Source organism: Callorhinchus milii, unplaced genomic scaffold (assembly GCF_018977255.1).
Source record: "Callorhinchus milii isolate IMCB2004 unplaced genomic scaffold, IMCB_Cmil_1.0 Scaffold16, whole genome shotgun sequence".
In the NCBI taxonomy this organism is placed as follows: Eukaryota; Metazoa; Chordata; class Chondrichthyes; order Chimaeriformes; family Callorhinchidae; genus Callorhinchus; species Callorhinchus milii.
In genome coordinates, this window is record NW_024704757.1 from 13,274,485 (window position 1) to 13,293,689 (window position 19,205).

The following is a 19,205-nucleotide window of genomic DNA, read 5'->3' on the forward strand; positions in this document are numbered from 1 at the left end:
ACAGAACACACTGTAAAGTGAGTTGACTGTATATTTGTGGGCGAACGCGGCAGCCAATTGCGCACAGCAATGTCCCACAAACAGTCGTAGATTGAAAATGACCAATTTATTATTGTTTTTGGTTTTGGAGGGATTATTATTAGGCTCTGTGTGGGGTAAGGAAACTTGCCCAAGGTTTCGCCCTCTGCCTGGAACTGAACTCAGGTCTCTCACTTGCAAAGCGAGTGCTCTAACCACTGAGCTACAGGACTCCACAACGTAGTCTTGATCCTGAATCATGATTTGCAAAACAATGAGTACTGCATTACCAGCCCACGCTCGATGTTTCAACAGCTTACGTGCTATATTTGAACGATTTAAACTGCAACTTTTCTATTACTATTATTATTTGTGGCGATGCAGAAAAAAAAATGCACACACCTTTGCGGAACACCGCTGTGCGCAATTACCAGTCGCGTTTCGCCCACAAAATACAGAGTCACTACACTTTACAGTATGTTCTGTGAAGCGCTTTGAGATGTCTCAAAGACATGATAAGGCGCTATACCAAATGCAAGGATTTTTTCCCACACAGATGTGGGTAGCTCAGGTGAGCAGCACATTGAAATATTTGGTTCTTTGACACGTCTTATTCCTTTGGTTCCTTGACAAGGGGCTCAATGAAATGCTTACCAATTATGATCATTCCTAAAGTAGGAATAAAAATGATTGAGTACTATTATGCGGTACAATAGGGGCTGATTGATGAAGAGGTCAGAAGGCAGGGAAATTTACATTTACATCGTGCCTCTCACATCATGAGGATGTCCCATGGCGCTGGACTATTGATGGCCGAAATCAAGGTCAAAGAGTAAGGTCTTGGGATGGACCTTGAAGGAGGCAAAGGAAGGGGAAAGTCAAAGTGACTCCAAGATGGAATTCCAAAGAGAACGCTTATGAAAGTTGTTTCCTTTGTGGAATTTAGGGTTTGATACGCACAATACTTAGGTGGATTTAAACATTTAAGCAACAAAATAGCATCTTAAATGTGTGTGTGTGTGTTTGTGTTGGGGGGGGTGGGTCTATAAGTCAATATTGTTAAATACATTCTTTTCTGGGGACCACCAAATTGGCCAGAGATTGACAGGAATGGCTTTGTCATACAAAAGTGTGAGGCCATTTCTCTGTCCGATTCCATGGACAAATATCCAATTACCAGCTGTGCACATCGATGAGATAGTGATAAACGGTCTATACCTTGGGCCAAATTAGACCCTTTAGTTCAAGTCAAAAATACTGTTGCGTTATGAACAATTGATTGTGACATAATAATAATCCTCTCATTTAATACCCCACCCAAAAAGTCGAAACACCTCAAAATGCTTGACAGCTGACTGCGTTATTACATTACTGTGCGTCTGCAGTCATTTGTGGCAAATTTCCCACAAACAGTCAGAAAGTAACCCAACTTGAACGGGCAGTATAGAAATATAGAGTCAATCCAGTTTACAGTTTGAAGGCGCTTTGAGATGCCTCAACGACATGATAAGGCACTATATCAAATGCAAGGATTATTATTATTTTCATTTCGCCATTCCTGACTGCGCTCCCTCAACTCGCTTTGCTGAAAGGGAATACAAATGCGAATGGAACATTCCATTTCCTGGGGTATAACATACACCAACAAATTACATTTGTATAACGCCTTTCACGTCGGGAGGATGTCCCAAGGTACTGGACCAACCAGGGGTTTGGACCTGAGCTGGTGGGGGGTGGGGGGGAATAATACTTATTAAACTATCGATACAACACATGCCTTTTATTCATTTTTTTGAAAAATGTGGTCGCCCATGACTGCGGGCAATCTCAAGATTAATAATAATAATGTGGTGCTGTTTCACCATTTGCCCACAAAATACACAGTCACTGCCCTTTGCAGTGCATCCCGCGAAGCGCTTTGAGACGTCTCAAAGACGCGATAAGGCGCCGTAACAAATGCAAGGATTATTATTGTTATTATTTCAGCCCAGAGAGAGAGAGAGAGAGAGAAGCCACATTCAACAAACCGGCGAACCTTTCTCCCAGCAAAACGCACACACAGCGACACTCTCGCTCAAATATCCTCTCTCTCTCGCTCGCTCGCTCTCTCGCTGCTCTTTCTTCAGTAGGTCAGTTTGGGTTTCCAGGAGCTAAACCTTGAATGAAACCGTTGCATGATTTGGCTGGAATTCAGTATCCAAGGAGAGGAGGGAGAGAGGGAGAGAGAGAGAGAGAGAGGAGAGGAGAGAAGAAGGGAGATGAGAGGGGATGGGGATGGTCTGAAAGTGTGGGGGTAGGGGGGTGGGGGGGGGTCAGATTTTAGCATCCATTCAGTAATGTCTCTGACACAAAGCAACCCAAAGGATGGGGGAAATAAAACCACCAGCAACTGGTCAGGTCAGGTCCAGGTGGAGCTGGTGATGGAGTGCACTTGGATGATGACTGCGACTGTGCTCCAAAAACATCAGCACCACAAACCTCAGCCAAAGCCTATCCTCAGGTACCAGTGCTCTCTATTTCCCCCTCTGTCTGTCTCTCTGTCTGTCTCTCTGTCTGTCTCTCTGTCTGTCCCCCACCACCAAACTGCTATACAATTGCACACACTTTTCTTCCTGGAGAGAAAGCGCATCAATCTACAAGAGATGAGTTTGGAAAGGCTGTGGGGGTGTGTGGGGGGTGTGTGTGTGTGGTGGGGGGTCCCCTCTCTCTCCAAAGGGGGTCGTTTGCTGTCTGGTCTGTCTGGTCTGGTCTGTCTGTCTGGTCTGACTTACCTCCTGCTTATGTGGCTTCAGACGTGAAGGACTCTCCTGTGGGGGTGTTGCGGGGATCCTGAGCTACGCCTTTGCTATTTATGCGCGTTGTCTTTCAATGATTAGCCCTTTAAATCATCTGCACAGTAAACGCACCCAACTGCCAACCTGGGGATCAGGGCGTTAGAGAGACTGTGGCCAATGATTCCTGGGTTCCTGCAGTGACTCTCTCACACACACACACACACACACAGAGAGAGAGAGAGATGATCTCAGTCCCTCCATCCCTCACCAACCAAAGAAAAACCCCTCTTTTGAGTTTTATGTGATGTCTTGTGTGTGTGTTTGTGTGTGTGTGTGTTTTTTTTTGTTCACTGCTGGTGCCTTCTCCAGGGCTGTCGCCGGCATCTCGGAAACACGAACCCCCCTAACCCCTTCCGCTCGCCGCGCAGGGAAAAAACGAAACGACGCCCTCCTAAATAGCGTCGCCTTTCCGGCTTCCGTTTATTGACCGGCCGAAGCGAGGCGGATGGGTTGAAACCCGGTCGGTTTCAAAAACCAGACGCGAGTTTGATCGGTTCCCCCCCCCCAAAACTGTACCGTCAACTCGGGTTCGGGGACGTATAAAAGGAATCGATCGCCGGCTGTTGAATGTCAATCACCCTGGAACTTCCCCGGGAGCAGTACTGGAAATGCGTTTGCAACCCGGATCGCGTGGAACAACGTTTCGATGAACTTGCAAAACGACGCCACGATTAGCCACAGTCCTCCTGACTCTTTCCCCTCCTTCTCTAAAATGGTGACGTCTTTTATTTAATTGGTTAAACCGGGGTATTACAGTTCTGGGAATATGCGGGTAGGTTCAATTCTTACCTCAGCCCCCCCCCCACCCCGCCACACACCCCTAAAAAAAACACTAATCTCCTGGATAAAATTGACCAAAATTGCCAAGTTTGCCTTCAATTACGCAGTCACTACACTTCGCATTTAGTTGGAATTCTCTTGTTTGGTTTGGATAATCTTAATCTTAAGGGGTTTACGTGTGTGTCAGACATCTGGCTCACCCAATTTTTGATTTTACCTCAAATATTGTGAAGCTCATGGAAACGTTTCAATGATGCGATAAGCCTTGTATCAACAAATTACATCTGTACAGGGCCTTTCACGTCGGGAGGACGTCCCAAGGCGCTGGACGGAGTACAGCATTTCAGACCCGAGCTGGGGTCAGGGGTGGGGAAGGGGAGGGGGGTTGACCGATGCCATGGTCGAAGAGGAGGGTCTTGAGCCAGGACTTGAAGGAGGCTAAGGAGGGGGCGAGGCCGAGTGACTGGGGGATGGAATTCCAGAGGTTGGGGGCAGAGTGGCTGAAGGCTCTCCCACCAATGGTGGGGCGGGTGGGTTGGGGAGCAGGACAGAGCCGGCTGAGCGGAGGGAACGGGCGGGTTGGTAGAAAGTTAGGAGGTCACAGAGGTAGGGTGGGGCGAGGCCATGGAGGGCTTTGTATGTGAGGACCAAGATCTTGAAGTGGATCCAATGGAGTTGAGTGAGAGTGGGGGAGATGGGGGTCACGGAGTTTGGTGCGGGAGAGGACACGGGCTGCAGAGTTCTGCATTATCTGCAGCCTGTGGAGGAAGGAGTTGGGGAGGCTGACAACTTGGATTTATATAGCGCCCTCCACGCCGGACGGCGTCTCAGAGCGCCTCACAGTAACGGATCCCGGGGCCGAGCCAGGGGGAGGGGGAGGGGGAGCAAGGTGACCAAAGGCGCGGTCGAAGAGAAAGGTCTTCAGCAGATATCTGAAAATAGGGAGGGAGCGAGGCGAAGGGAGTGAGGAAGGGAATTCCAGAGCCGCATAGTTGAGCCTGGAGGTGATGAAGGCATGAACAAGAGTTTCAGCGGCCTGAGAGGTGAGGTAATGGCGGAGACGGGCGATGTTACGGAGAATCAAATGCAAGGATTAATATTACAATTATGAAATAGCCTTTTTTTAAAAAAAAATGCTGCCCTGTGAACTATCAAGTTTCCATCTGTTCTTGGAAAGTGTTGTAAGTTTGGTAATATTTCCCCACTGCAGTGGAGAAGACCCACATGGTTAGGCTTTCACATTAACAGTAGGTTAATGTTTTTCGGAGTATTACCTCAATGTAAGTCTGTGTGCCAATATCCATGTGATCTTTCTGCACTAAATGTTGATTTTGCAACTTGTTTTTAACAATTTGGCCACCACTTATAATTATTTATATTTAACAACAAAAGGTCCTTTTAAATGAGATGTGAAACTGATGTCCCATCTGCCTGTTGGGGTGGAGGTTAAAAAAAAATCCCTCTGCACTATTTGAAAAGGAAAGAAAGTTTCTCCCAGTGTCCTGGCCATTAATCCTCTAAATAAAGTTGATCATTCACACCACGGCTGTTGGTGGAATGTGCGCAAGTTGCCACATTCACTGATAAATAAGTCAGTTCACTTTACAGAAATATTTTGACATGGTTAGGTGCGATATCAAATGCAAGTATTATTTTTGTCACAATACAATGTGCTATTTATTTTGCATAATAAGTGATATTTTCAGATATGATTGTCAGCAGTGATTCATGGCACCCAATTATTGGACAGTTACAAGTTAAACCTGAACCAGCAATGAGGGCGCTCGGCCCCATAAGTTACTGTGCCATCTTCTCAAACTGCAAATCAGGTTTGCACTCCCAGATTTAGGGAGTTTTACAGTGGGTGAACCAGTTTGACAAATGACAACAAGAACAAATTAAATGTATGCAGCTCCCTTCATGTCAGGCAGACAGCCCAAGGCGCTGGACATTGAGGGGTTTATGCCCAAGCTACAGGTTGAGGGCAAAGGGAGGGGTGGAGGAGGGAAGATGACCAAAGGCACGATCAAAAGGGAAGGTCTTGAGATTGCTCTTAAAGGAGGCAAGGGAGAGGGCGAGGCGGAGGAACTGCGGGACGGAGTTCCAGAGGGTGGGGGCAGAAAGATTAAGGTCCCGACCACTGATAGTGGAGCACTGCACCCCGGTGAGGTGGAGAGTGCATCCGTGAATGTTGATGCTGTCCAAAGATCTGAAAAAAACATTCAGTGATTTCAAGAAAACCATTCAGAAAGTTGTTCCACTAACAGAACAGCAACAAACAGTTCAGTATAATTATCTCGTGATAAATGTTTTATTTTATGTTGATAATTTGCAAAGGAAACTATCTTTTTTGTGAACAGCTACTTAACTGTTAGAAGGATTCTTTCAATAATATGGTCACGAATAAGAATATCTGCAGCAAAAGCAGTCTGCCATCTACTGTTCATTGGACATAAATCAACCACACGTCTTGAAGGTCAAGTAAAGCTGATCTACTTGGCAAATTGTTAAAAACGCCACAAAACCAGTTTGCTATAATTTAACTGTCAAATCAAAGGTCGTCAAAGTTGTCATCATCTTCAATAGCTGCTTGAGTCTAACATGCAGTTTATGACAGAGGGTTTAATCTTAGAGCTTAATAACTGGCAACAAAGAGTCACCAATTCCTTTATTGTGGAGGAATAAAATACTCACTGACACGAGAAAAGGGCAAATGTACAATTTATATGATCATTTGTCAATTGAGACAGTGTTTGCTTCCTACCAGATAAATGCCTGTTAAAAGGAGAGAGGCAGAATGAAATTACATGTTGCACATTTTGTTACAAACTATCGGTGAGGAATCTAGAACTGAAAGCAAATTTTTTTTTGCATGTTTCTCTCCACCATGTTTCTCTCCACCAGAGAAAAAATAATAATAAACAACATGCAAAATGGCAGCAAAGTCATTAATTCCTTCACAATTTATCATGGAAAAATAGGTTAATTTTCTATTTTACTTCATTGTAAGTGAACAAACACTCTCTCAATTGACAATGATCTAAAACTTGTATTTTTTGACCATGTTAAACATACTAATAGTGTACATCTTATCTATGCATTTAGGATTTTGAATACGTCAATAAGATGCCCTGAGTCCTTTCTTTAGTTTGAACATTCCTACCTTCTGTAGCCTCTCCTTATAACCTAATCCTCTCCTGAAATACACAGTTGTTACTGTGTAAATAGAAGGTTAATAGCAATTAGGAAATCCCACTTTAGAAAAGGATGCTGAGAAGTTTACGACGTTCTAAGAAAAAAAATAAGTGACTAAAAGCTGCCAGGGATATAAAGCATTGAAGAGAAAAATATATAAATGACACATTTTGAACAGATGGCAGAAATGTAATTTCCACGAGCTTCTGAGCCACCAACTGGAGGGATCGTAAACATATCAACAAAGAGTAGTGAAACTGAATAGAAAAATCCAGGCACTTGCCATATAAAAACATCTTTATTGGCAAAGTAGAACGGCACTGCATTCACAAAATATATTTGCGCACTTCAATTCTATTAAAATAAACTCTCGATTACAATAAATAAAATGCTCAGCATGAAGTTGTAACTCTTGTCTCTGGTCTTTTGGAGCACGTTGGTTATGTTAAAGTTTGCCACTTCCAAAATTAATTTTGACGAAATATAAATTTCTCACTTGAGTGGTATATTTCGCAGTACCAGTTGGATTACTTTTTGGGGGAGAAAATTAAAATACAATATTTTTACCTGGGGATAGAATTACCAATATAGAATTAAGACATGTAACACAGACAGTAGTTACAGCTTATTTAATATTTCATGTACTTTTAAGTATTAAATTAAGCAGCAATATATATCACCACTGCACAGGTTCATCGAATTCCCAATTTTAGTTTTGCTTGGTGCTAAAAACGGGCTCGACAGTGACTTTCCAAAGTTCCTGTAAAGAACACAAATAATTAACGTTGGTATTCAAATATTTTCACAGTTATTTTGAAAGCTGAATATCAACTCATCTGCTTTTTTTTATATAAAAACAATGGAATTAACTTAAAAAATTGTCTGCGTGAGTATTGTAAAGAAAATGACACTTGTGGCAATGCCTTTTGGGCAGAACACAAACCGATTTTTAAAAAAAGAATGCAACAATAAATTTAAAGTCATCTAGTTACGTGTTATTTGCGGGTTAGCAGTTAAAGTGTCCCACGTACGCGCCACAGTTTAGATGTTACCATAAGATGGCACTATTGTAACTCAAGTGATTGTAGCCGGCTTCCCTCCTCCCATCAAGTGCAACAATTATTTTTTTTCTTCAATGGTACTGTATTTGCTTCTCCTCATCTTTCAAAGTACAATTGCACAGAGGACTACCGAATAACCCCACTGCAATTTGGGTTTCAATATACATTTGAAGACACTATTAGAATACTGAATGCCAGAGCCCAGAATGGGGAAGAATATGAACACAATAGGTTTAATGGCACCATTCTCTGAAGTTTCATTTTATACTGTACTATTCAAAGTGAAATTGGTATCAATTCAACAAATCCGGTCTGTGGCATGCAATCACAATGCGAGTCACATTCTTTTTGAGTGGCTGGAGAAAGCATCTTAGGAAGTGCATTGTATCTTGAAGTAAAAAGTTTTGTTCTATGAACCAAATGAAAGGCCTGGAGCAAGAATTAAGAAGCTGAACGGTTGATTATTCCACAAGATATCACGTGACTACCTTTATACTGAAAAGCACACAAGGCTCTACTGACACTCTTACATTGCGTTGGTTGGGATAAGTAAATACATACACGTGGACAGGATGCCATCCAGTCAGGGCTAGAAGTGTACTACACTTTCAACAGAGTGCATCTCCACAAACAGCACGACCTACAACGAGTGACGTTATAGCAGGGGTCGAACGGTAATCAATTACAGTAAACTTCCTGATAACTCGCTCCGGGCTTAACGTCACTACTACTTAATGCTGTCAATATTCTGGCCACATTTCTGTATCTATTTATAAATATACCTAACTGGCCAGCCAGGATAACTCATCACTGAGCTCTTTACCCTTGGAGTGACGCATTCTCAGGAATTAACTATTTCACTCGACAGTTCAATAAGCTCTTACCAATTGTTCCACGCGTTCATAAAGAAGGAACTGTGGAAATGTTAGTTTGACAGGTTCCACAGTGAATTTAGTTTTGCCATCGCAGATGTTTTCCAAATCAGCCATGCACAATCGAAAGTGATCGTAAGCTTCACAAGTTATGTCCATCCTTCTCAGGGTGAAGTTTAGTCTGAAAGAAATTATGGTTCAACCTTTAAATAATTTATTTTTCTTACTATTGTAACAACAACAACAATTTGGATTTATATAGCGCCCTCCATGCTGGACGGCGTCTCAGAGTGCTTTACAGTTTTGTATCCCGGGGCCGAGCCAGGGGCCAGGGGGAGGAGCCAGGGGGAGGGGTGGGAAGGTGACCAAAGGCGCGGTCGAAAAGAAAGGTCCTCAGCAGAGACCTGAAAATGGGAAGGGAGGGAGCGAAACGAAGGGAGTGAGGAAGGCAGTTCCAGAGCCTCGGGGCACAGTGACTGAAGGCACGGCTGCCGAAGGTGGAGCGGAAGACTCGAGGGACAAGGAGGAGGCCAGACGCGGAGGAACGAAGGCAACGGGCACTGTTTTGAGGAGAAAGGAGGTCAGAGACGTAAGGGGGGTGCAGAGGAGTGCAGGGACTTGAATACGAGGGTGAGGATCTTGAAGTCGATCCTCTCTGGGATAGGCAGCCAGTGCATTCTGGCCAGGACTGGGGTGATCGGTGAGCGGAGTTTCGTGCAGGTGAGAATGCGGTCGGCAGAGTTCTGAATGAGTTGGATTTTATGGCTGGTAGTGGATGGGAGACTGGCGAGGAGGGCGTTGGAGTAGTTCAGTTGAGATAATAATATCATAATAATTTCTGGATTCATATAAGAACACAAACTGGACAGTTGTCAATATACATCCCTTGTTTTACTTAAAATACAAGCACGATGGAACAGAGGTTTGCTTCATGTAAAAAAAATCTTACTTTTTTTTAAACTCACCGTTTCTCTACAGAGAAATACATGGTACTTGGATTTCTCAAGTTGCTAACAATCCTATAGAGTGTCCGAAAAAGTGCATCTGTCAAGTCATCATCATAGAAAACTGTACAAATCAAGAGTGAGTCTAATTAATAAAATATAAGAAACAGGATTTTAAAATCTGTAGAATTACCAAAATGCTTAATGCTGCAACTGAAATGGCACATCTATCCCCAAGTATTTATTTGCTTCCAATGTAATACTACGCCTGAAACAAAAGAATCATGAATTCACTGCGGTCTCTTCATAATCACTGTGACAAATTTAGAACCAGAATACACAAAACTCTCGTGCTAAGAGAATGAGTATTGATAAAACAGTCTTTTTGACAAAGGTGGTACTTAGAAAATGAGTTATTCTTACTTTCCATTTACAATTTTACCACCACAGTACTATTACAATTTTCTGTCTGCAGGGGCTTAGTGACTTATTTCCAGTTATTAAAGTCATAACTTTTAGTAATTTGAACTAACTTATTACTGGATTGTTTAAATAGAAGATCAGAAAATTGCAGGTTTAGTAGCAATTGAACAACATTAAAATATGGTTACAACTCTAAAGTGAATTTAAGATACTATCTCCAAAGTAGCACATAATATCTTACAAAGCAGTCTAAATTGAAAAGATGCTTTTATCTTATCTGACAATGCTGGCAGGACAATACCATCAAGTAGGATTGCAACATTTATAACATTTTAATGATATTTCAAATGGAATAACAGTCCAGTTCTGTCAGGGCTGTCATTTAAAATGTGACCGTGAAAAGTAGATTGTAGCTTCACAAACCTATTCCAAACCAGTTACCCAGGCAACACTGTAATGATGCAATGACTAGTGCAATAAATTCACCATCAGACCTACTAGAAATGTTGGAGGGAGTTGCACGATAAAAAATATTTTAGACATAGCGTAGCCCACAAAAGTCTCGACAGTTTCAGATGTATGTATTTTGAAAAATACAAAAACTCATTGCTTCATTTTTTAAAAAGATAATTTAATTGTTAAAAACTATTCTTGTGTGTTGACATTTTAAAGCTGAACGCATAAAGGTCACCTACCATCAGCAGCCATCAGAAAATCTGTACGATCATAGAGCTCAGATATTTCTTCTTCAGACCAAGAATATGGACATTGAGTGTCTGAAATACAAGGATGAAGGTACTAGATAAAGCCTAGATACAACATTTCTACAGGTCTATATCCCTTAATCCCTTTAGTTTTTAAAAATTTAATGATCTCAGTCTTGAATATGTTCAAGGACTGACTGAGCATCCACAGTCTCGACAGTTTCAGATGTACGTATTTTGAAAAATACAAAAACTCCATAAATTCACTACCCTCTGGGGAGTGAAGAAATATTTTCTCAACTCAGTTCTAAAAGGCTGACCTTTAATCCTGAGACTATGACCCCTAGTTTTAGATTCTCCAACCAGGGGAAACAGTCTCACACTACCTTAAGAATCTTATAGGATTCTATAAGATCACCTCTAATTCTTCTGTATTCTAGAGAATATAGGCCTAGTCTACTCAACCGTTCCTCGTAGATCAACTCCCTCATCACAGGAACCAACCTAGTGAACCTACGTTGCACCCCCTCTAAGATGAGTATAATATTCTTTCTTAGATAATTAGTTTGATTTTGCATTCTCAGTGGTCTAATCAAAATGTTCACACCCACCACAATTTGTTTTTAAAAAAACACATTTAGGATCCTCAATAGGACCATGGAACCAGGTGTAGAATTTGCAATATTGAAAAATGTCCACAGAGGTAACATTAGAAGTATTGCAATAAAGCTGATCTCTTACCTGTGCACAATTCATCTCTCAACCAGTCTAGTTCTCGCACTTTAATATGACTTCCTGTTGTTAGAAGCAAAGTACAAAGATTTTATTTCAGATCAACTAGTGTTAGAAAATCAGAGCAGAGTGGATACACTGAGATGCTACAATTGTGAGTCATCGTCAGGGCATTATTCCCTTCTGAACCACCTCGTACAATCCAATCTAAATCAATTTACACTGATACAGTGGGGAGAAGAGGTCACACAGTATTTTCTCCTTCACACTTGTATGATTCTCTATCCACTAATCAAACCGAGAATCAACAACATTATTTCATCTGAGATACGTGAGCTTAGATTGGCCAGAAATCCCAAGCCCGAGACTCAAGGCCTCCTGGTTAAGTTTATTGGCATTGTACCCTTTCACAAGATCACAAGAGGTAATGCCATCCAACAATAAAACCTTCTATCTTCTTCCCAATACACCATCATGCGATTTCTTTCACGAGTCCCGTATCTTGTTGAGCAACTGAATTAAAAACTTCTTGCAGACTGCCTTGAACTAATTATTCAGTTAAACCCACAGGGAGATTGAACAATAATGTAAAATATAGAATGATTTAACATCATTCGGTGCTTCCTTCCAGACTATTTCTAATTGCCTGAATGCAGTTTTTACCCAAGTTATTTAATCTACAAAACAAAGAGAATAACCACAGTGAAAGTTCCAAAAGAAATGGTGAGGTTCCTCCTGGAAACCTCTCTCCTCCTCTCCCTCCATAGTCCAGCAAAATTTCAAGGTATGATTTCATTACAACTGACATTATTTAATAACATTATTAAATAAGGTCAGATGACGTTTCCGAGGACAACCGTGTAAGAGTCACCAGTGAAGGACATTTTGATCATTATTCTGAACAGGAGTTATTCAGATTAACTAATTTTGACTTGTAATCAAAAACCACAAGCCACATCAAAAAATAATTATGACACGCACGTAAAACTGACACATGCACTTGGATCCAGTTATAACACGGTAGCTTGGATCTATAAAATCAAGTTCCGTCTTATAAAAATAGCCATCTGTCAGCGATTCTCAGTTGTCAAGTCACTTTTATTTTACTAAACAGTACAGAACGCTGGAAGCCAGAGAGTCAGCTGGAACTGCTATTGAGCATTTCAAATGATTGCTAGGACACCAAAAGTTCTTGTGTGCCTGTGTGCTATGCACAGGAAGCTGGACAGTTAGTGCTGGAAGCCAGAAGTGTACCCTGCTTCCAGTGTATTGTGGGTCGATATAGATGGACTCACAGTACTTTGAAGCTTAGCTCCCACTGTATGTAAATAGCAATTCATTCTATCAGTCCTTTGGATTATTCAGAGTTTGGCAGAAGCACACCAAATTACTGAATTACAGTGAGTTATACAAAGACACTAATTTCTTTTTAAAAAAGAAAACTGATTAAGTTCCTCCAGAGCATTTCATTTTTAAATCTGAATAATTTCGGTTTACCTGTCGGCCCATAAATATGCTTGTTTGCATTGATATTCTGTTCACACATGTTCAGCAGATCATCTCCTACATCTGCAAACAGTAGACGAGAAGGACACATGGTTTTAAAGCGGATACTTGTGTACGTGATAAAAAATAAACCTTATATCATCTATACAGCAAATATATAGTTCTGCAATTATATTAGAAGTTATACCAAATACAAGGAATATTATGATAAGTTATCAACTATCTTTTTGTATCTAAATCTTTTTGGTCAGCCGGGTGTCTGACAGAGTCGAAACCTATCACCATCGGAATGGAATGCCAAACTTAGGTAGTTTTGTACTTGTGATCCCACTCATCAGGAATTGTGTTTAGAAAAAACTCATATATAAACCAAGCATTCACACTATTTCGTTTTGTGGTGTATAAGGAAATCATGTTTTGCACTTCAAACCAGTCCATAAACGTAACTATCAGCGAGAAGATTTATTGTGCACAACTTTTCACGCTTTTTCAATTTCCCCCACCCCAAGACGTGTTTTGGGGCACTCCTTTTCCTTTCCTGGGAGGGTTACAGCTCCTGGGTGTTCTTCAATACTTCACCTAAATGGCCATCACTGTTCATGTCTAAGTCATGTCATGTTTACTCTGGAACACTCTTCCTCTATCCCTCCGTCTTGCTCCTTCCTACCCCCACCTTCAGGTCGTGCCTGGAAGACCTTCCTATTTGACCTTGTCTACTGTCACCTCCCACTCCCCACTGGCTCAGCGTTGTGCTCTGCCGCTGACGAGCACTTTGGGTCACTACATAAATGCAAGTTGTTATTGTTGTTTTGGGAAGCAAGTAATTTGACTTAAGGGGAGTTAACAGCATAAAATAATCCAATCCTGTCTTAATCGAAGTGCACACACACACACCTACAGCAGGGGTTGCTGCTCAGCAACAAAATGTTGGAACCCCAGCTGATTTTCCCCCTTTCTAAACAGAAATATCGACATCATTAAAGGCATCACTACTGCTGCTGTCTCAGCACAAACTGGGCATCAAGCCGGGCTTTGTCCGACTCAGCTTCTCGCTGGATAAACTTCCTTTGTTGTTATGCTGTTTCAAATCTAAATGATTAGTGAGGTAATTGGGATTCGATTCACCTAAATATTGCAACCTAAATTTTGATGTTATTTTTTGTTGCAGAAAAACAAAATTTACGTTTTGTGTATAAATGTGGAGTACAATTTCACGAATGCAAATCTAAACCTGAATCTTTGCACACAGGACTGATCTTCGTCAATCAATATGGGATCATTCCCTCCGACTGTATTCTCTTACCTGTACAATAAACAGACTTAGCAACGGTTGCCATGACAATACTCGTCATTCCTGTGCCTGCTCCCAACTCCAGCACTGTGCAGTTTCTGAATAAGTAACTGTTATGCAAAACGTAATCAGCAAGAAGAAAAGCTCCACGCCATACCTGCAGCCAGGAAGAATGCTGGTTTAAAAAAAGGTTGCACGTTTGTCTATACAGAATTTGTGTAATAATACTAATAATCCTTGCATTCGATATAGCGCCTTATCACGTCATTGAGACGTCGCAAAGCGCTTCACAGAATATACGCCCACAAATATACAGTCAATTAACTTTACAGTCTGTTCTGTGAAGTGCTTTGAGATGTCTAGAAGACGTGAAAAGCGCTAATATCAAATGTAAGGATTATTATTATTGTTATGCTGCAGTGAACTAACTGTGTATTGTGTGGGCGAAACGCAGCAGCCAATTGCGCACAGCAGATATAATGTGCATTACCTGCTTTCCAGCATCCTCTAGTGAAGTGGCCATAGTGTGTTCTACACAAAGGTAAAAACATAATACTGTAGTTTGTATTTACAAACAGCTCAAATGTCAAATTGTTATCAAACAAACTCCATAATCTCCTGAACAGCACCGAAGAGATTCAGGGATTCAAACACTCGTCTCAGTTTTAACAACATAACCACAATCCACAAAATCTGTAAACCTTTAATCCTCTTTCCTGCATTAATTTGATTGCATTTTGATTGTAATATGATCTCCTGTTTTCACTTTCGGGCCAAAAATCAACAATAAACATTTTATAGGAAGAAAAATTAATTTGTGGGTAACAAACCAATATTGGTTCATGAAAGACGTCACTTCCATTACTTGACTTGGATCATTGGAATTGTTTTGAAGCGATTTATAGTAGTTGTGTATTTCATTTGAAATATCTGTACGAATAAATCAGAAGGGTTCAGAAAAAGGGTTTTCTTTAAACCATACTGCTGTTATTTCCCCTAAATATCTACCACGATAATTCAAGATACACAAATCATTATCTTAAAACGATATCCCTACATTGTGGGGGTAGTTATTGAATGAATGTACAATTCATTACCCAAATAATGGAAACGACTTCTTTCAGGAAACAATATTGGTTTGTTACTTGCAGGCTCCGTCTGAATTTGTTCCAATTTGAAGTCAATTTGTTCTATATTTTAATTACTCACAAAGTGCATCCTTGCATTTTACCAACGTACCTATTTTGATCTCATTGCAGCTACTACTGCACTCCTCATTCTCTTCGTAGACATCCTCCTCTCCTTTACTCAGGATTGTGGGATGCACTTTATCTCTGCGTGTATTTTGTCCGCGAGAGCTGAGAATGTGCGTAGGTGGCGGTCTTCTAGCAAGGTCTAGATCTCCATCCTCGTCGAGCAAACGTTCAATTTGTGGAGTTTCTTTTTCCTCTCCTTCATCTTTCCTCTCGTGAACCACTTCAGTGCTGCAACCGGTCTGGCAGGTAAAAGCATCTTCTATTTCAGCAAGTACGTGTTTTTCTTCTTTCAAGTGTTCCGAACCATCCTTGTCACATCCATTTACATCCAGTATAAATTTGAACTTTGACAGGAAAACTGTAGAATTAAATTATAAAGGCTGTTGTAGTGTGGCGTGGTTAATATGCAGCATGCTACCGCTTCCAGATTAGTAATTTATGTTGTAACATCAGTAATGCAACAGTTAATAAACTGTTAATGAAAATGTAATTATATTATTAAGTCTCACAGCACATCATGAACAACTCTCTCTCTTTCTTCCTCAAACGTTAATGATTTGTTTTGAAACCAATGTTTGACATTTCCTTTAAGATTACTGAGTGGAAGAAATGCAGCTGATTTACATAAAATGCACATTTCTATGAATTGCATTCAACACCATGAAACACTGCTGAGTTCGACAATCTGCCAAAAAACAGCCATTATTACTTAGCCGTGCAGTACACAAAAAGCTTTTGTAGCATTTATATTCATCCTATGCAGGATCTAGGACTATTCTTTGCGAAGTTTAGCTCCATTGAACATCTCAACAAAAACAAAATGACATTTCTAAAGCACCTTTCACATCTGGAGAATGTCCCAAGGTGCTGGGACGTACAAGCTCGAAGTTCAATGGCAAAAATATATCCAACTTTGAAGTCCTTGTAGAGGTGTCATTTTTGCTCTTCAACGTTACCAATTGGACCATTCACAAACAGATAATAATAATCCTTGCAATTCGATAAAGTGCCTTATCACATCTTCAGGATGTCTCAGAGCGCTTCACAGAATATACTGTAAAGTGAATTGACTGTTGATTTTGAGGGCGAAATGATAGAAAAAAAAGTTCCCCCACTTGCTCCCATAAAAGTGCATTCTATAATATTTACAACCTTGAAGATTTTAAAGTAGACTATTTAAAACATCACAAGAAAGGTTCGGATGAAGATAGCTGTTTGGTCTAACTGATCAGAATTATATCTGTCTTCCCCTTACACAAAACTGTCTCTGAAATGATTCCTGTTTTTTGGCCTCAAATACCGTTCCAGGTGTCATTTTAATTTTTTTTTTAAAAAAAACTTCTTGCTTCAGTTAAATTGTTAAACGAGCAGAACGTTAATCCCATTAATATCAACACACACACACACCCCGATTCATTTTTTGGGGCGGTCAGCTGGGTGTCTGACACACGCGGAAACCCATCACCCATGCTTAAGAGTAGCCAAACCAAACTGAGAATTGAAAGATACTTTTATCCCGTGTTCTCACACAGCACCTGGTTGTCCTACCGCATTCAGTCTCACCATCAGGTGTCTACAGTTTGGTGTGAACAAATGAACGTCAGAAAGTACTGTGTCACTCGTGAAAATGATGGAATCCATAAAATTCTCTCTGCCTCAGCCAGCATGGCAGTGGGAAAACAGCAGATCAGCACCTGCCAACAAAATGACAATGATCATCCTTGCGTTCGATATAATGCTTCATCACATCAAAGCAGCCGTCTCAAAGTGCTTCACAGGACTTTACCCTGAAATGTAGTGATTGTATTTGGAGGCAGATGAAGCTGCTGATTTGCGTACAGCAATATTCCAAACAGCTATGGAGTAAGTGAACAATTTTATTGGGGGGGGGGGATTGTTGCCAGGAAAGCGGGAGAGAGAACCTCCCTTCTCTTTTCAAATAGTGCATGGGATCTTTAACGTCCACCTGAACACGCACCTCAGTTTAACGTTTAACGTGTCATCCAAAGGACGGCACCTCAACTAATGCAGCACAACACCAGCACTGCAATGCAGTGTCAGCTGACTGTATGGGTTCCTTCCTTACTGTGTGTGTGTGTGTGTGTGTGGGGGGGCTGTGTGTGTGGGGGGGGGGGGCTGTGTGTGTGTGTGGGGGGGGGGGGCTGTGTGTGTGGGGGGGGGGGGCTGTGTGTGTGGGGGGGGGGCTGTGTGTGTGGGGGGCTGTGTGTGTGGGGGGGGCTGTGTATGGGGGGGGCTGTGTGTGGTGGGGGGGCTGTGTGTGTGGGGGGGGGGGCTGTGTGTGGTGTGTGTGTGGGGGGGCGGTGTGTGTGTGCGGGGGGGGGGGGCTGTGTGTGTGTGTGTGTGTGTGGGGGGGGGCTGTGTGTGGGGGGGGGGGGCTGTGTGTGGGGGGGGGCTGTGTGTGTGGGGGGGGGGGGGGGTGTGTGTGTGGGGGGGGGCTGTGTGTGGGGGGGGCTGTGTGTGTGTGTGGGGGGGGGCTGTGTGTGGGGGGGGGGCTGTGTGTGGGGGGGGCTGTGTGTGTGTGGGGGGGGGCTGTGTGTGTGGCTGTGTGTGGGGGGGCTGTGTGTGTGTGTGGTGGGGGGGGGGGCTGTGTGTGTGTGGGGGGGCGTGTGTGTGTGGGGGGGGGGGCGGTGTGGGGCTGTGTTGTGGGGGGCTGTGTGTGTGGGGGGGGGGCTGTGTGTGTGGGGGGGGGGGCTGTGTGTGTGGGGGGGGGGTGTGTGCGGTGCGTGTGGTGTGGGGGGGGGGGCGTGGTGTGTGTGTGGGGGGGGGTGGCGTGTGTGTGGGGGGGCGGGGTGTGTGTGGGGGGGGCGGTGTGTGTGTGTGGGGGGGGGGGCGTGTGTGTGGGGTGTGTGTGGGGGGGCTGTGTGTGTGTGGGGGGGGGCTGTGCTGTGTGGTGGGGGGTGTGTTGGGGGGCTGTGTGTGTGTGGGGGGGCGGGGTGTGTGTGTGGGTGGGGGGGCTTTGTCTGTGTGTGTGTGTGTGGGGGGGGGCGGGTGGGGGCTGTGTGTGGGGGGGCGTGTGTGTGGGGGGTGTGTGTGTGGGGCGGGGTGTGTGTGGGGTGGGGGTGGTGGTGTGTGTGGGGGGGGCTGTGTGTGTGGTGGGGCTGTGTGGGGGGGGGCTGTGTGTGTGTGTGGGGGGGGCGGTGTGTGTGTGTGGGGGGCGGATGTGTGTGGTGTGGTGGGGGGGGGCGGGCTGTGGTGTGTGTGGGGGCGGTGTGTGGGGGGGCGGTGTGTGTGTGGTGGGGGGGCTGTGTGTGTGTGGGGGGGGGCTGTGGTGTGTGGGGGGGGGGCTGTGTGTATGTGGGGGGGTGTGTGTGGGGGGGGGGCGGTGTGTGTGTGGGGGGGGTGGGGCGGTGTGTGTGTGTGGGGGGGGGGCGGTGTGTGTGTGGGGGGGGGGGCGGGTGTGTGCTGTGGGTGGGCGGGGGGGGCGGGTGTGTGTGTGGGGGGGGGCTGTGTGTGTGTGTGGTGTGGGGCGGTGTGTGTGTGGGGGGGGCTGTTGTTGTGGGGGGGGCTGTGTGTGTGGGGGGGGCTGTGTGTGTGGGGGGGGGCTGTGTGTGGTGGGGGGCTGTGTGTG

The 19,205-nt window shown here is 43.5% G+C and overlaps 2 protein-coding genes across 2 annotated transcripts in view; both read right to left on the reverse strand.

Annotated features, from left to right (window-relative positions):
- Positions 1–2,867, reverse strand: part of abat (4-aminobutyrate aminotransferase) — a 44,511-nt gene extending 41,644 nt beyond the window's left edge. The window contains exon 1 of the mRNA XM_007893773.2: positions 2,790–2,867. The gene's annotated coding sequence lies outside the window, so the exon portion shown is untranslated. The remainder of the gene's footprint in view (positions 1–2,789) is intronic.
- A 4,239-nt stretch (positions 2,868–7,106) lies between these two features.
- On the reverse strand, positions 7,107–17,312 carry mettl22 (methyltransferase 22, Kin17 lysine). The gene is made up of 10 exons (XM_042341252.1): positions 17,152–17,312; positions 15,600–15,974; positions 14,851–14,891; positions 14,373–14,517; positions 13,061–13,132; positions 11,573–11,626; positions 10,823–10,903; positions 9,726–9,828; positions 8,773–8,941; positions 7,107–7,587 (listed from the first exon to the last, which is right to left on the reverse strand). Exons 1-10 carry the CDS (start codon positions 17,255–17,257, stop codon positions 7,537–7,539), a joined length of 1,197 nt encoding a protein of 398 aa, XP_042197186.1. The 5' UTR covers positions 17,258–17,312; the 3' UTR covers positions 7,107–7,536.
- Between the last annotated feature and the right edge of the window lie 1,893 nt (positions 17,313–19,205).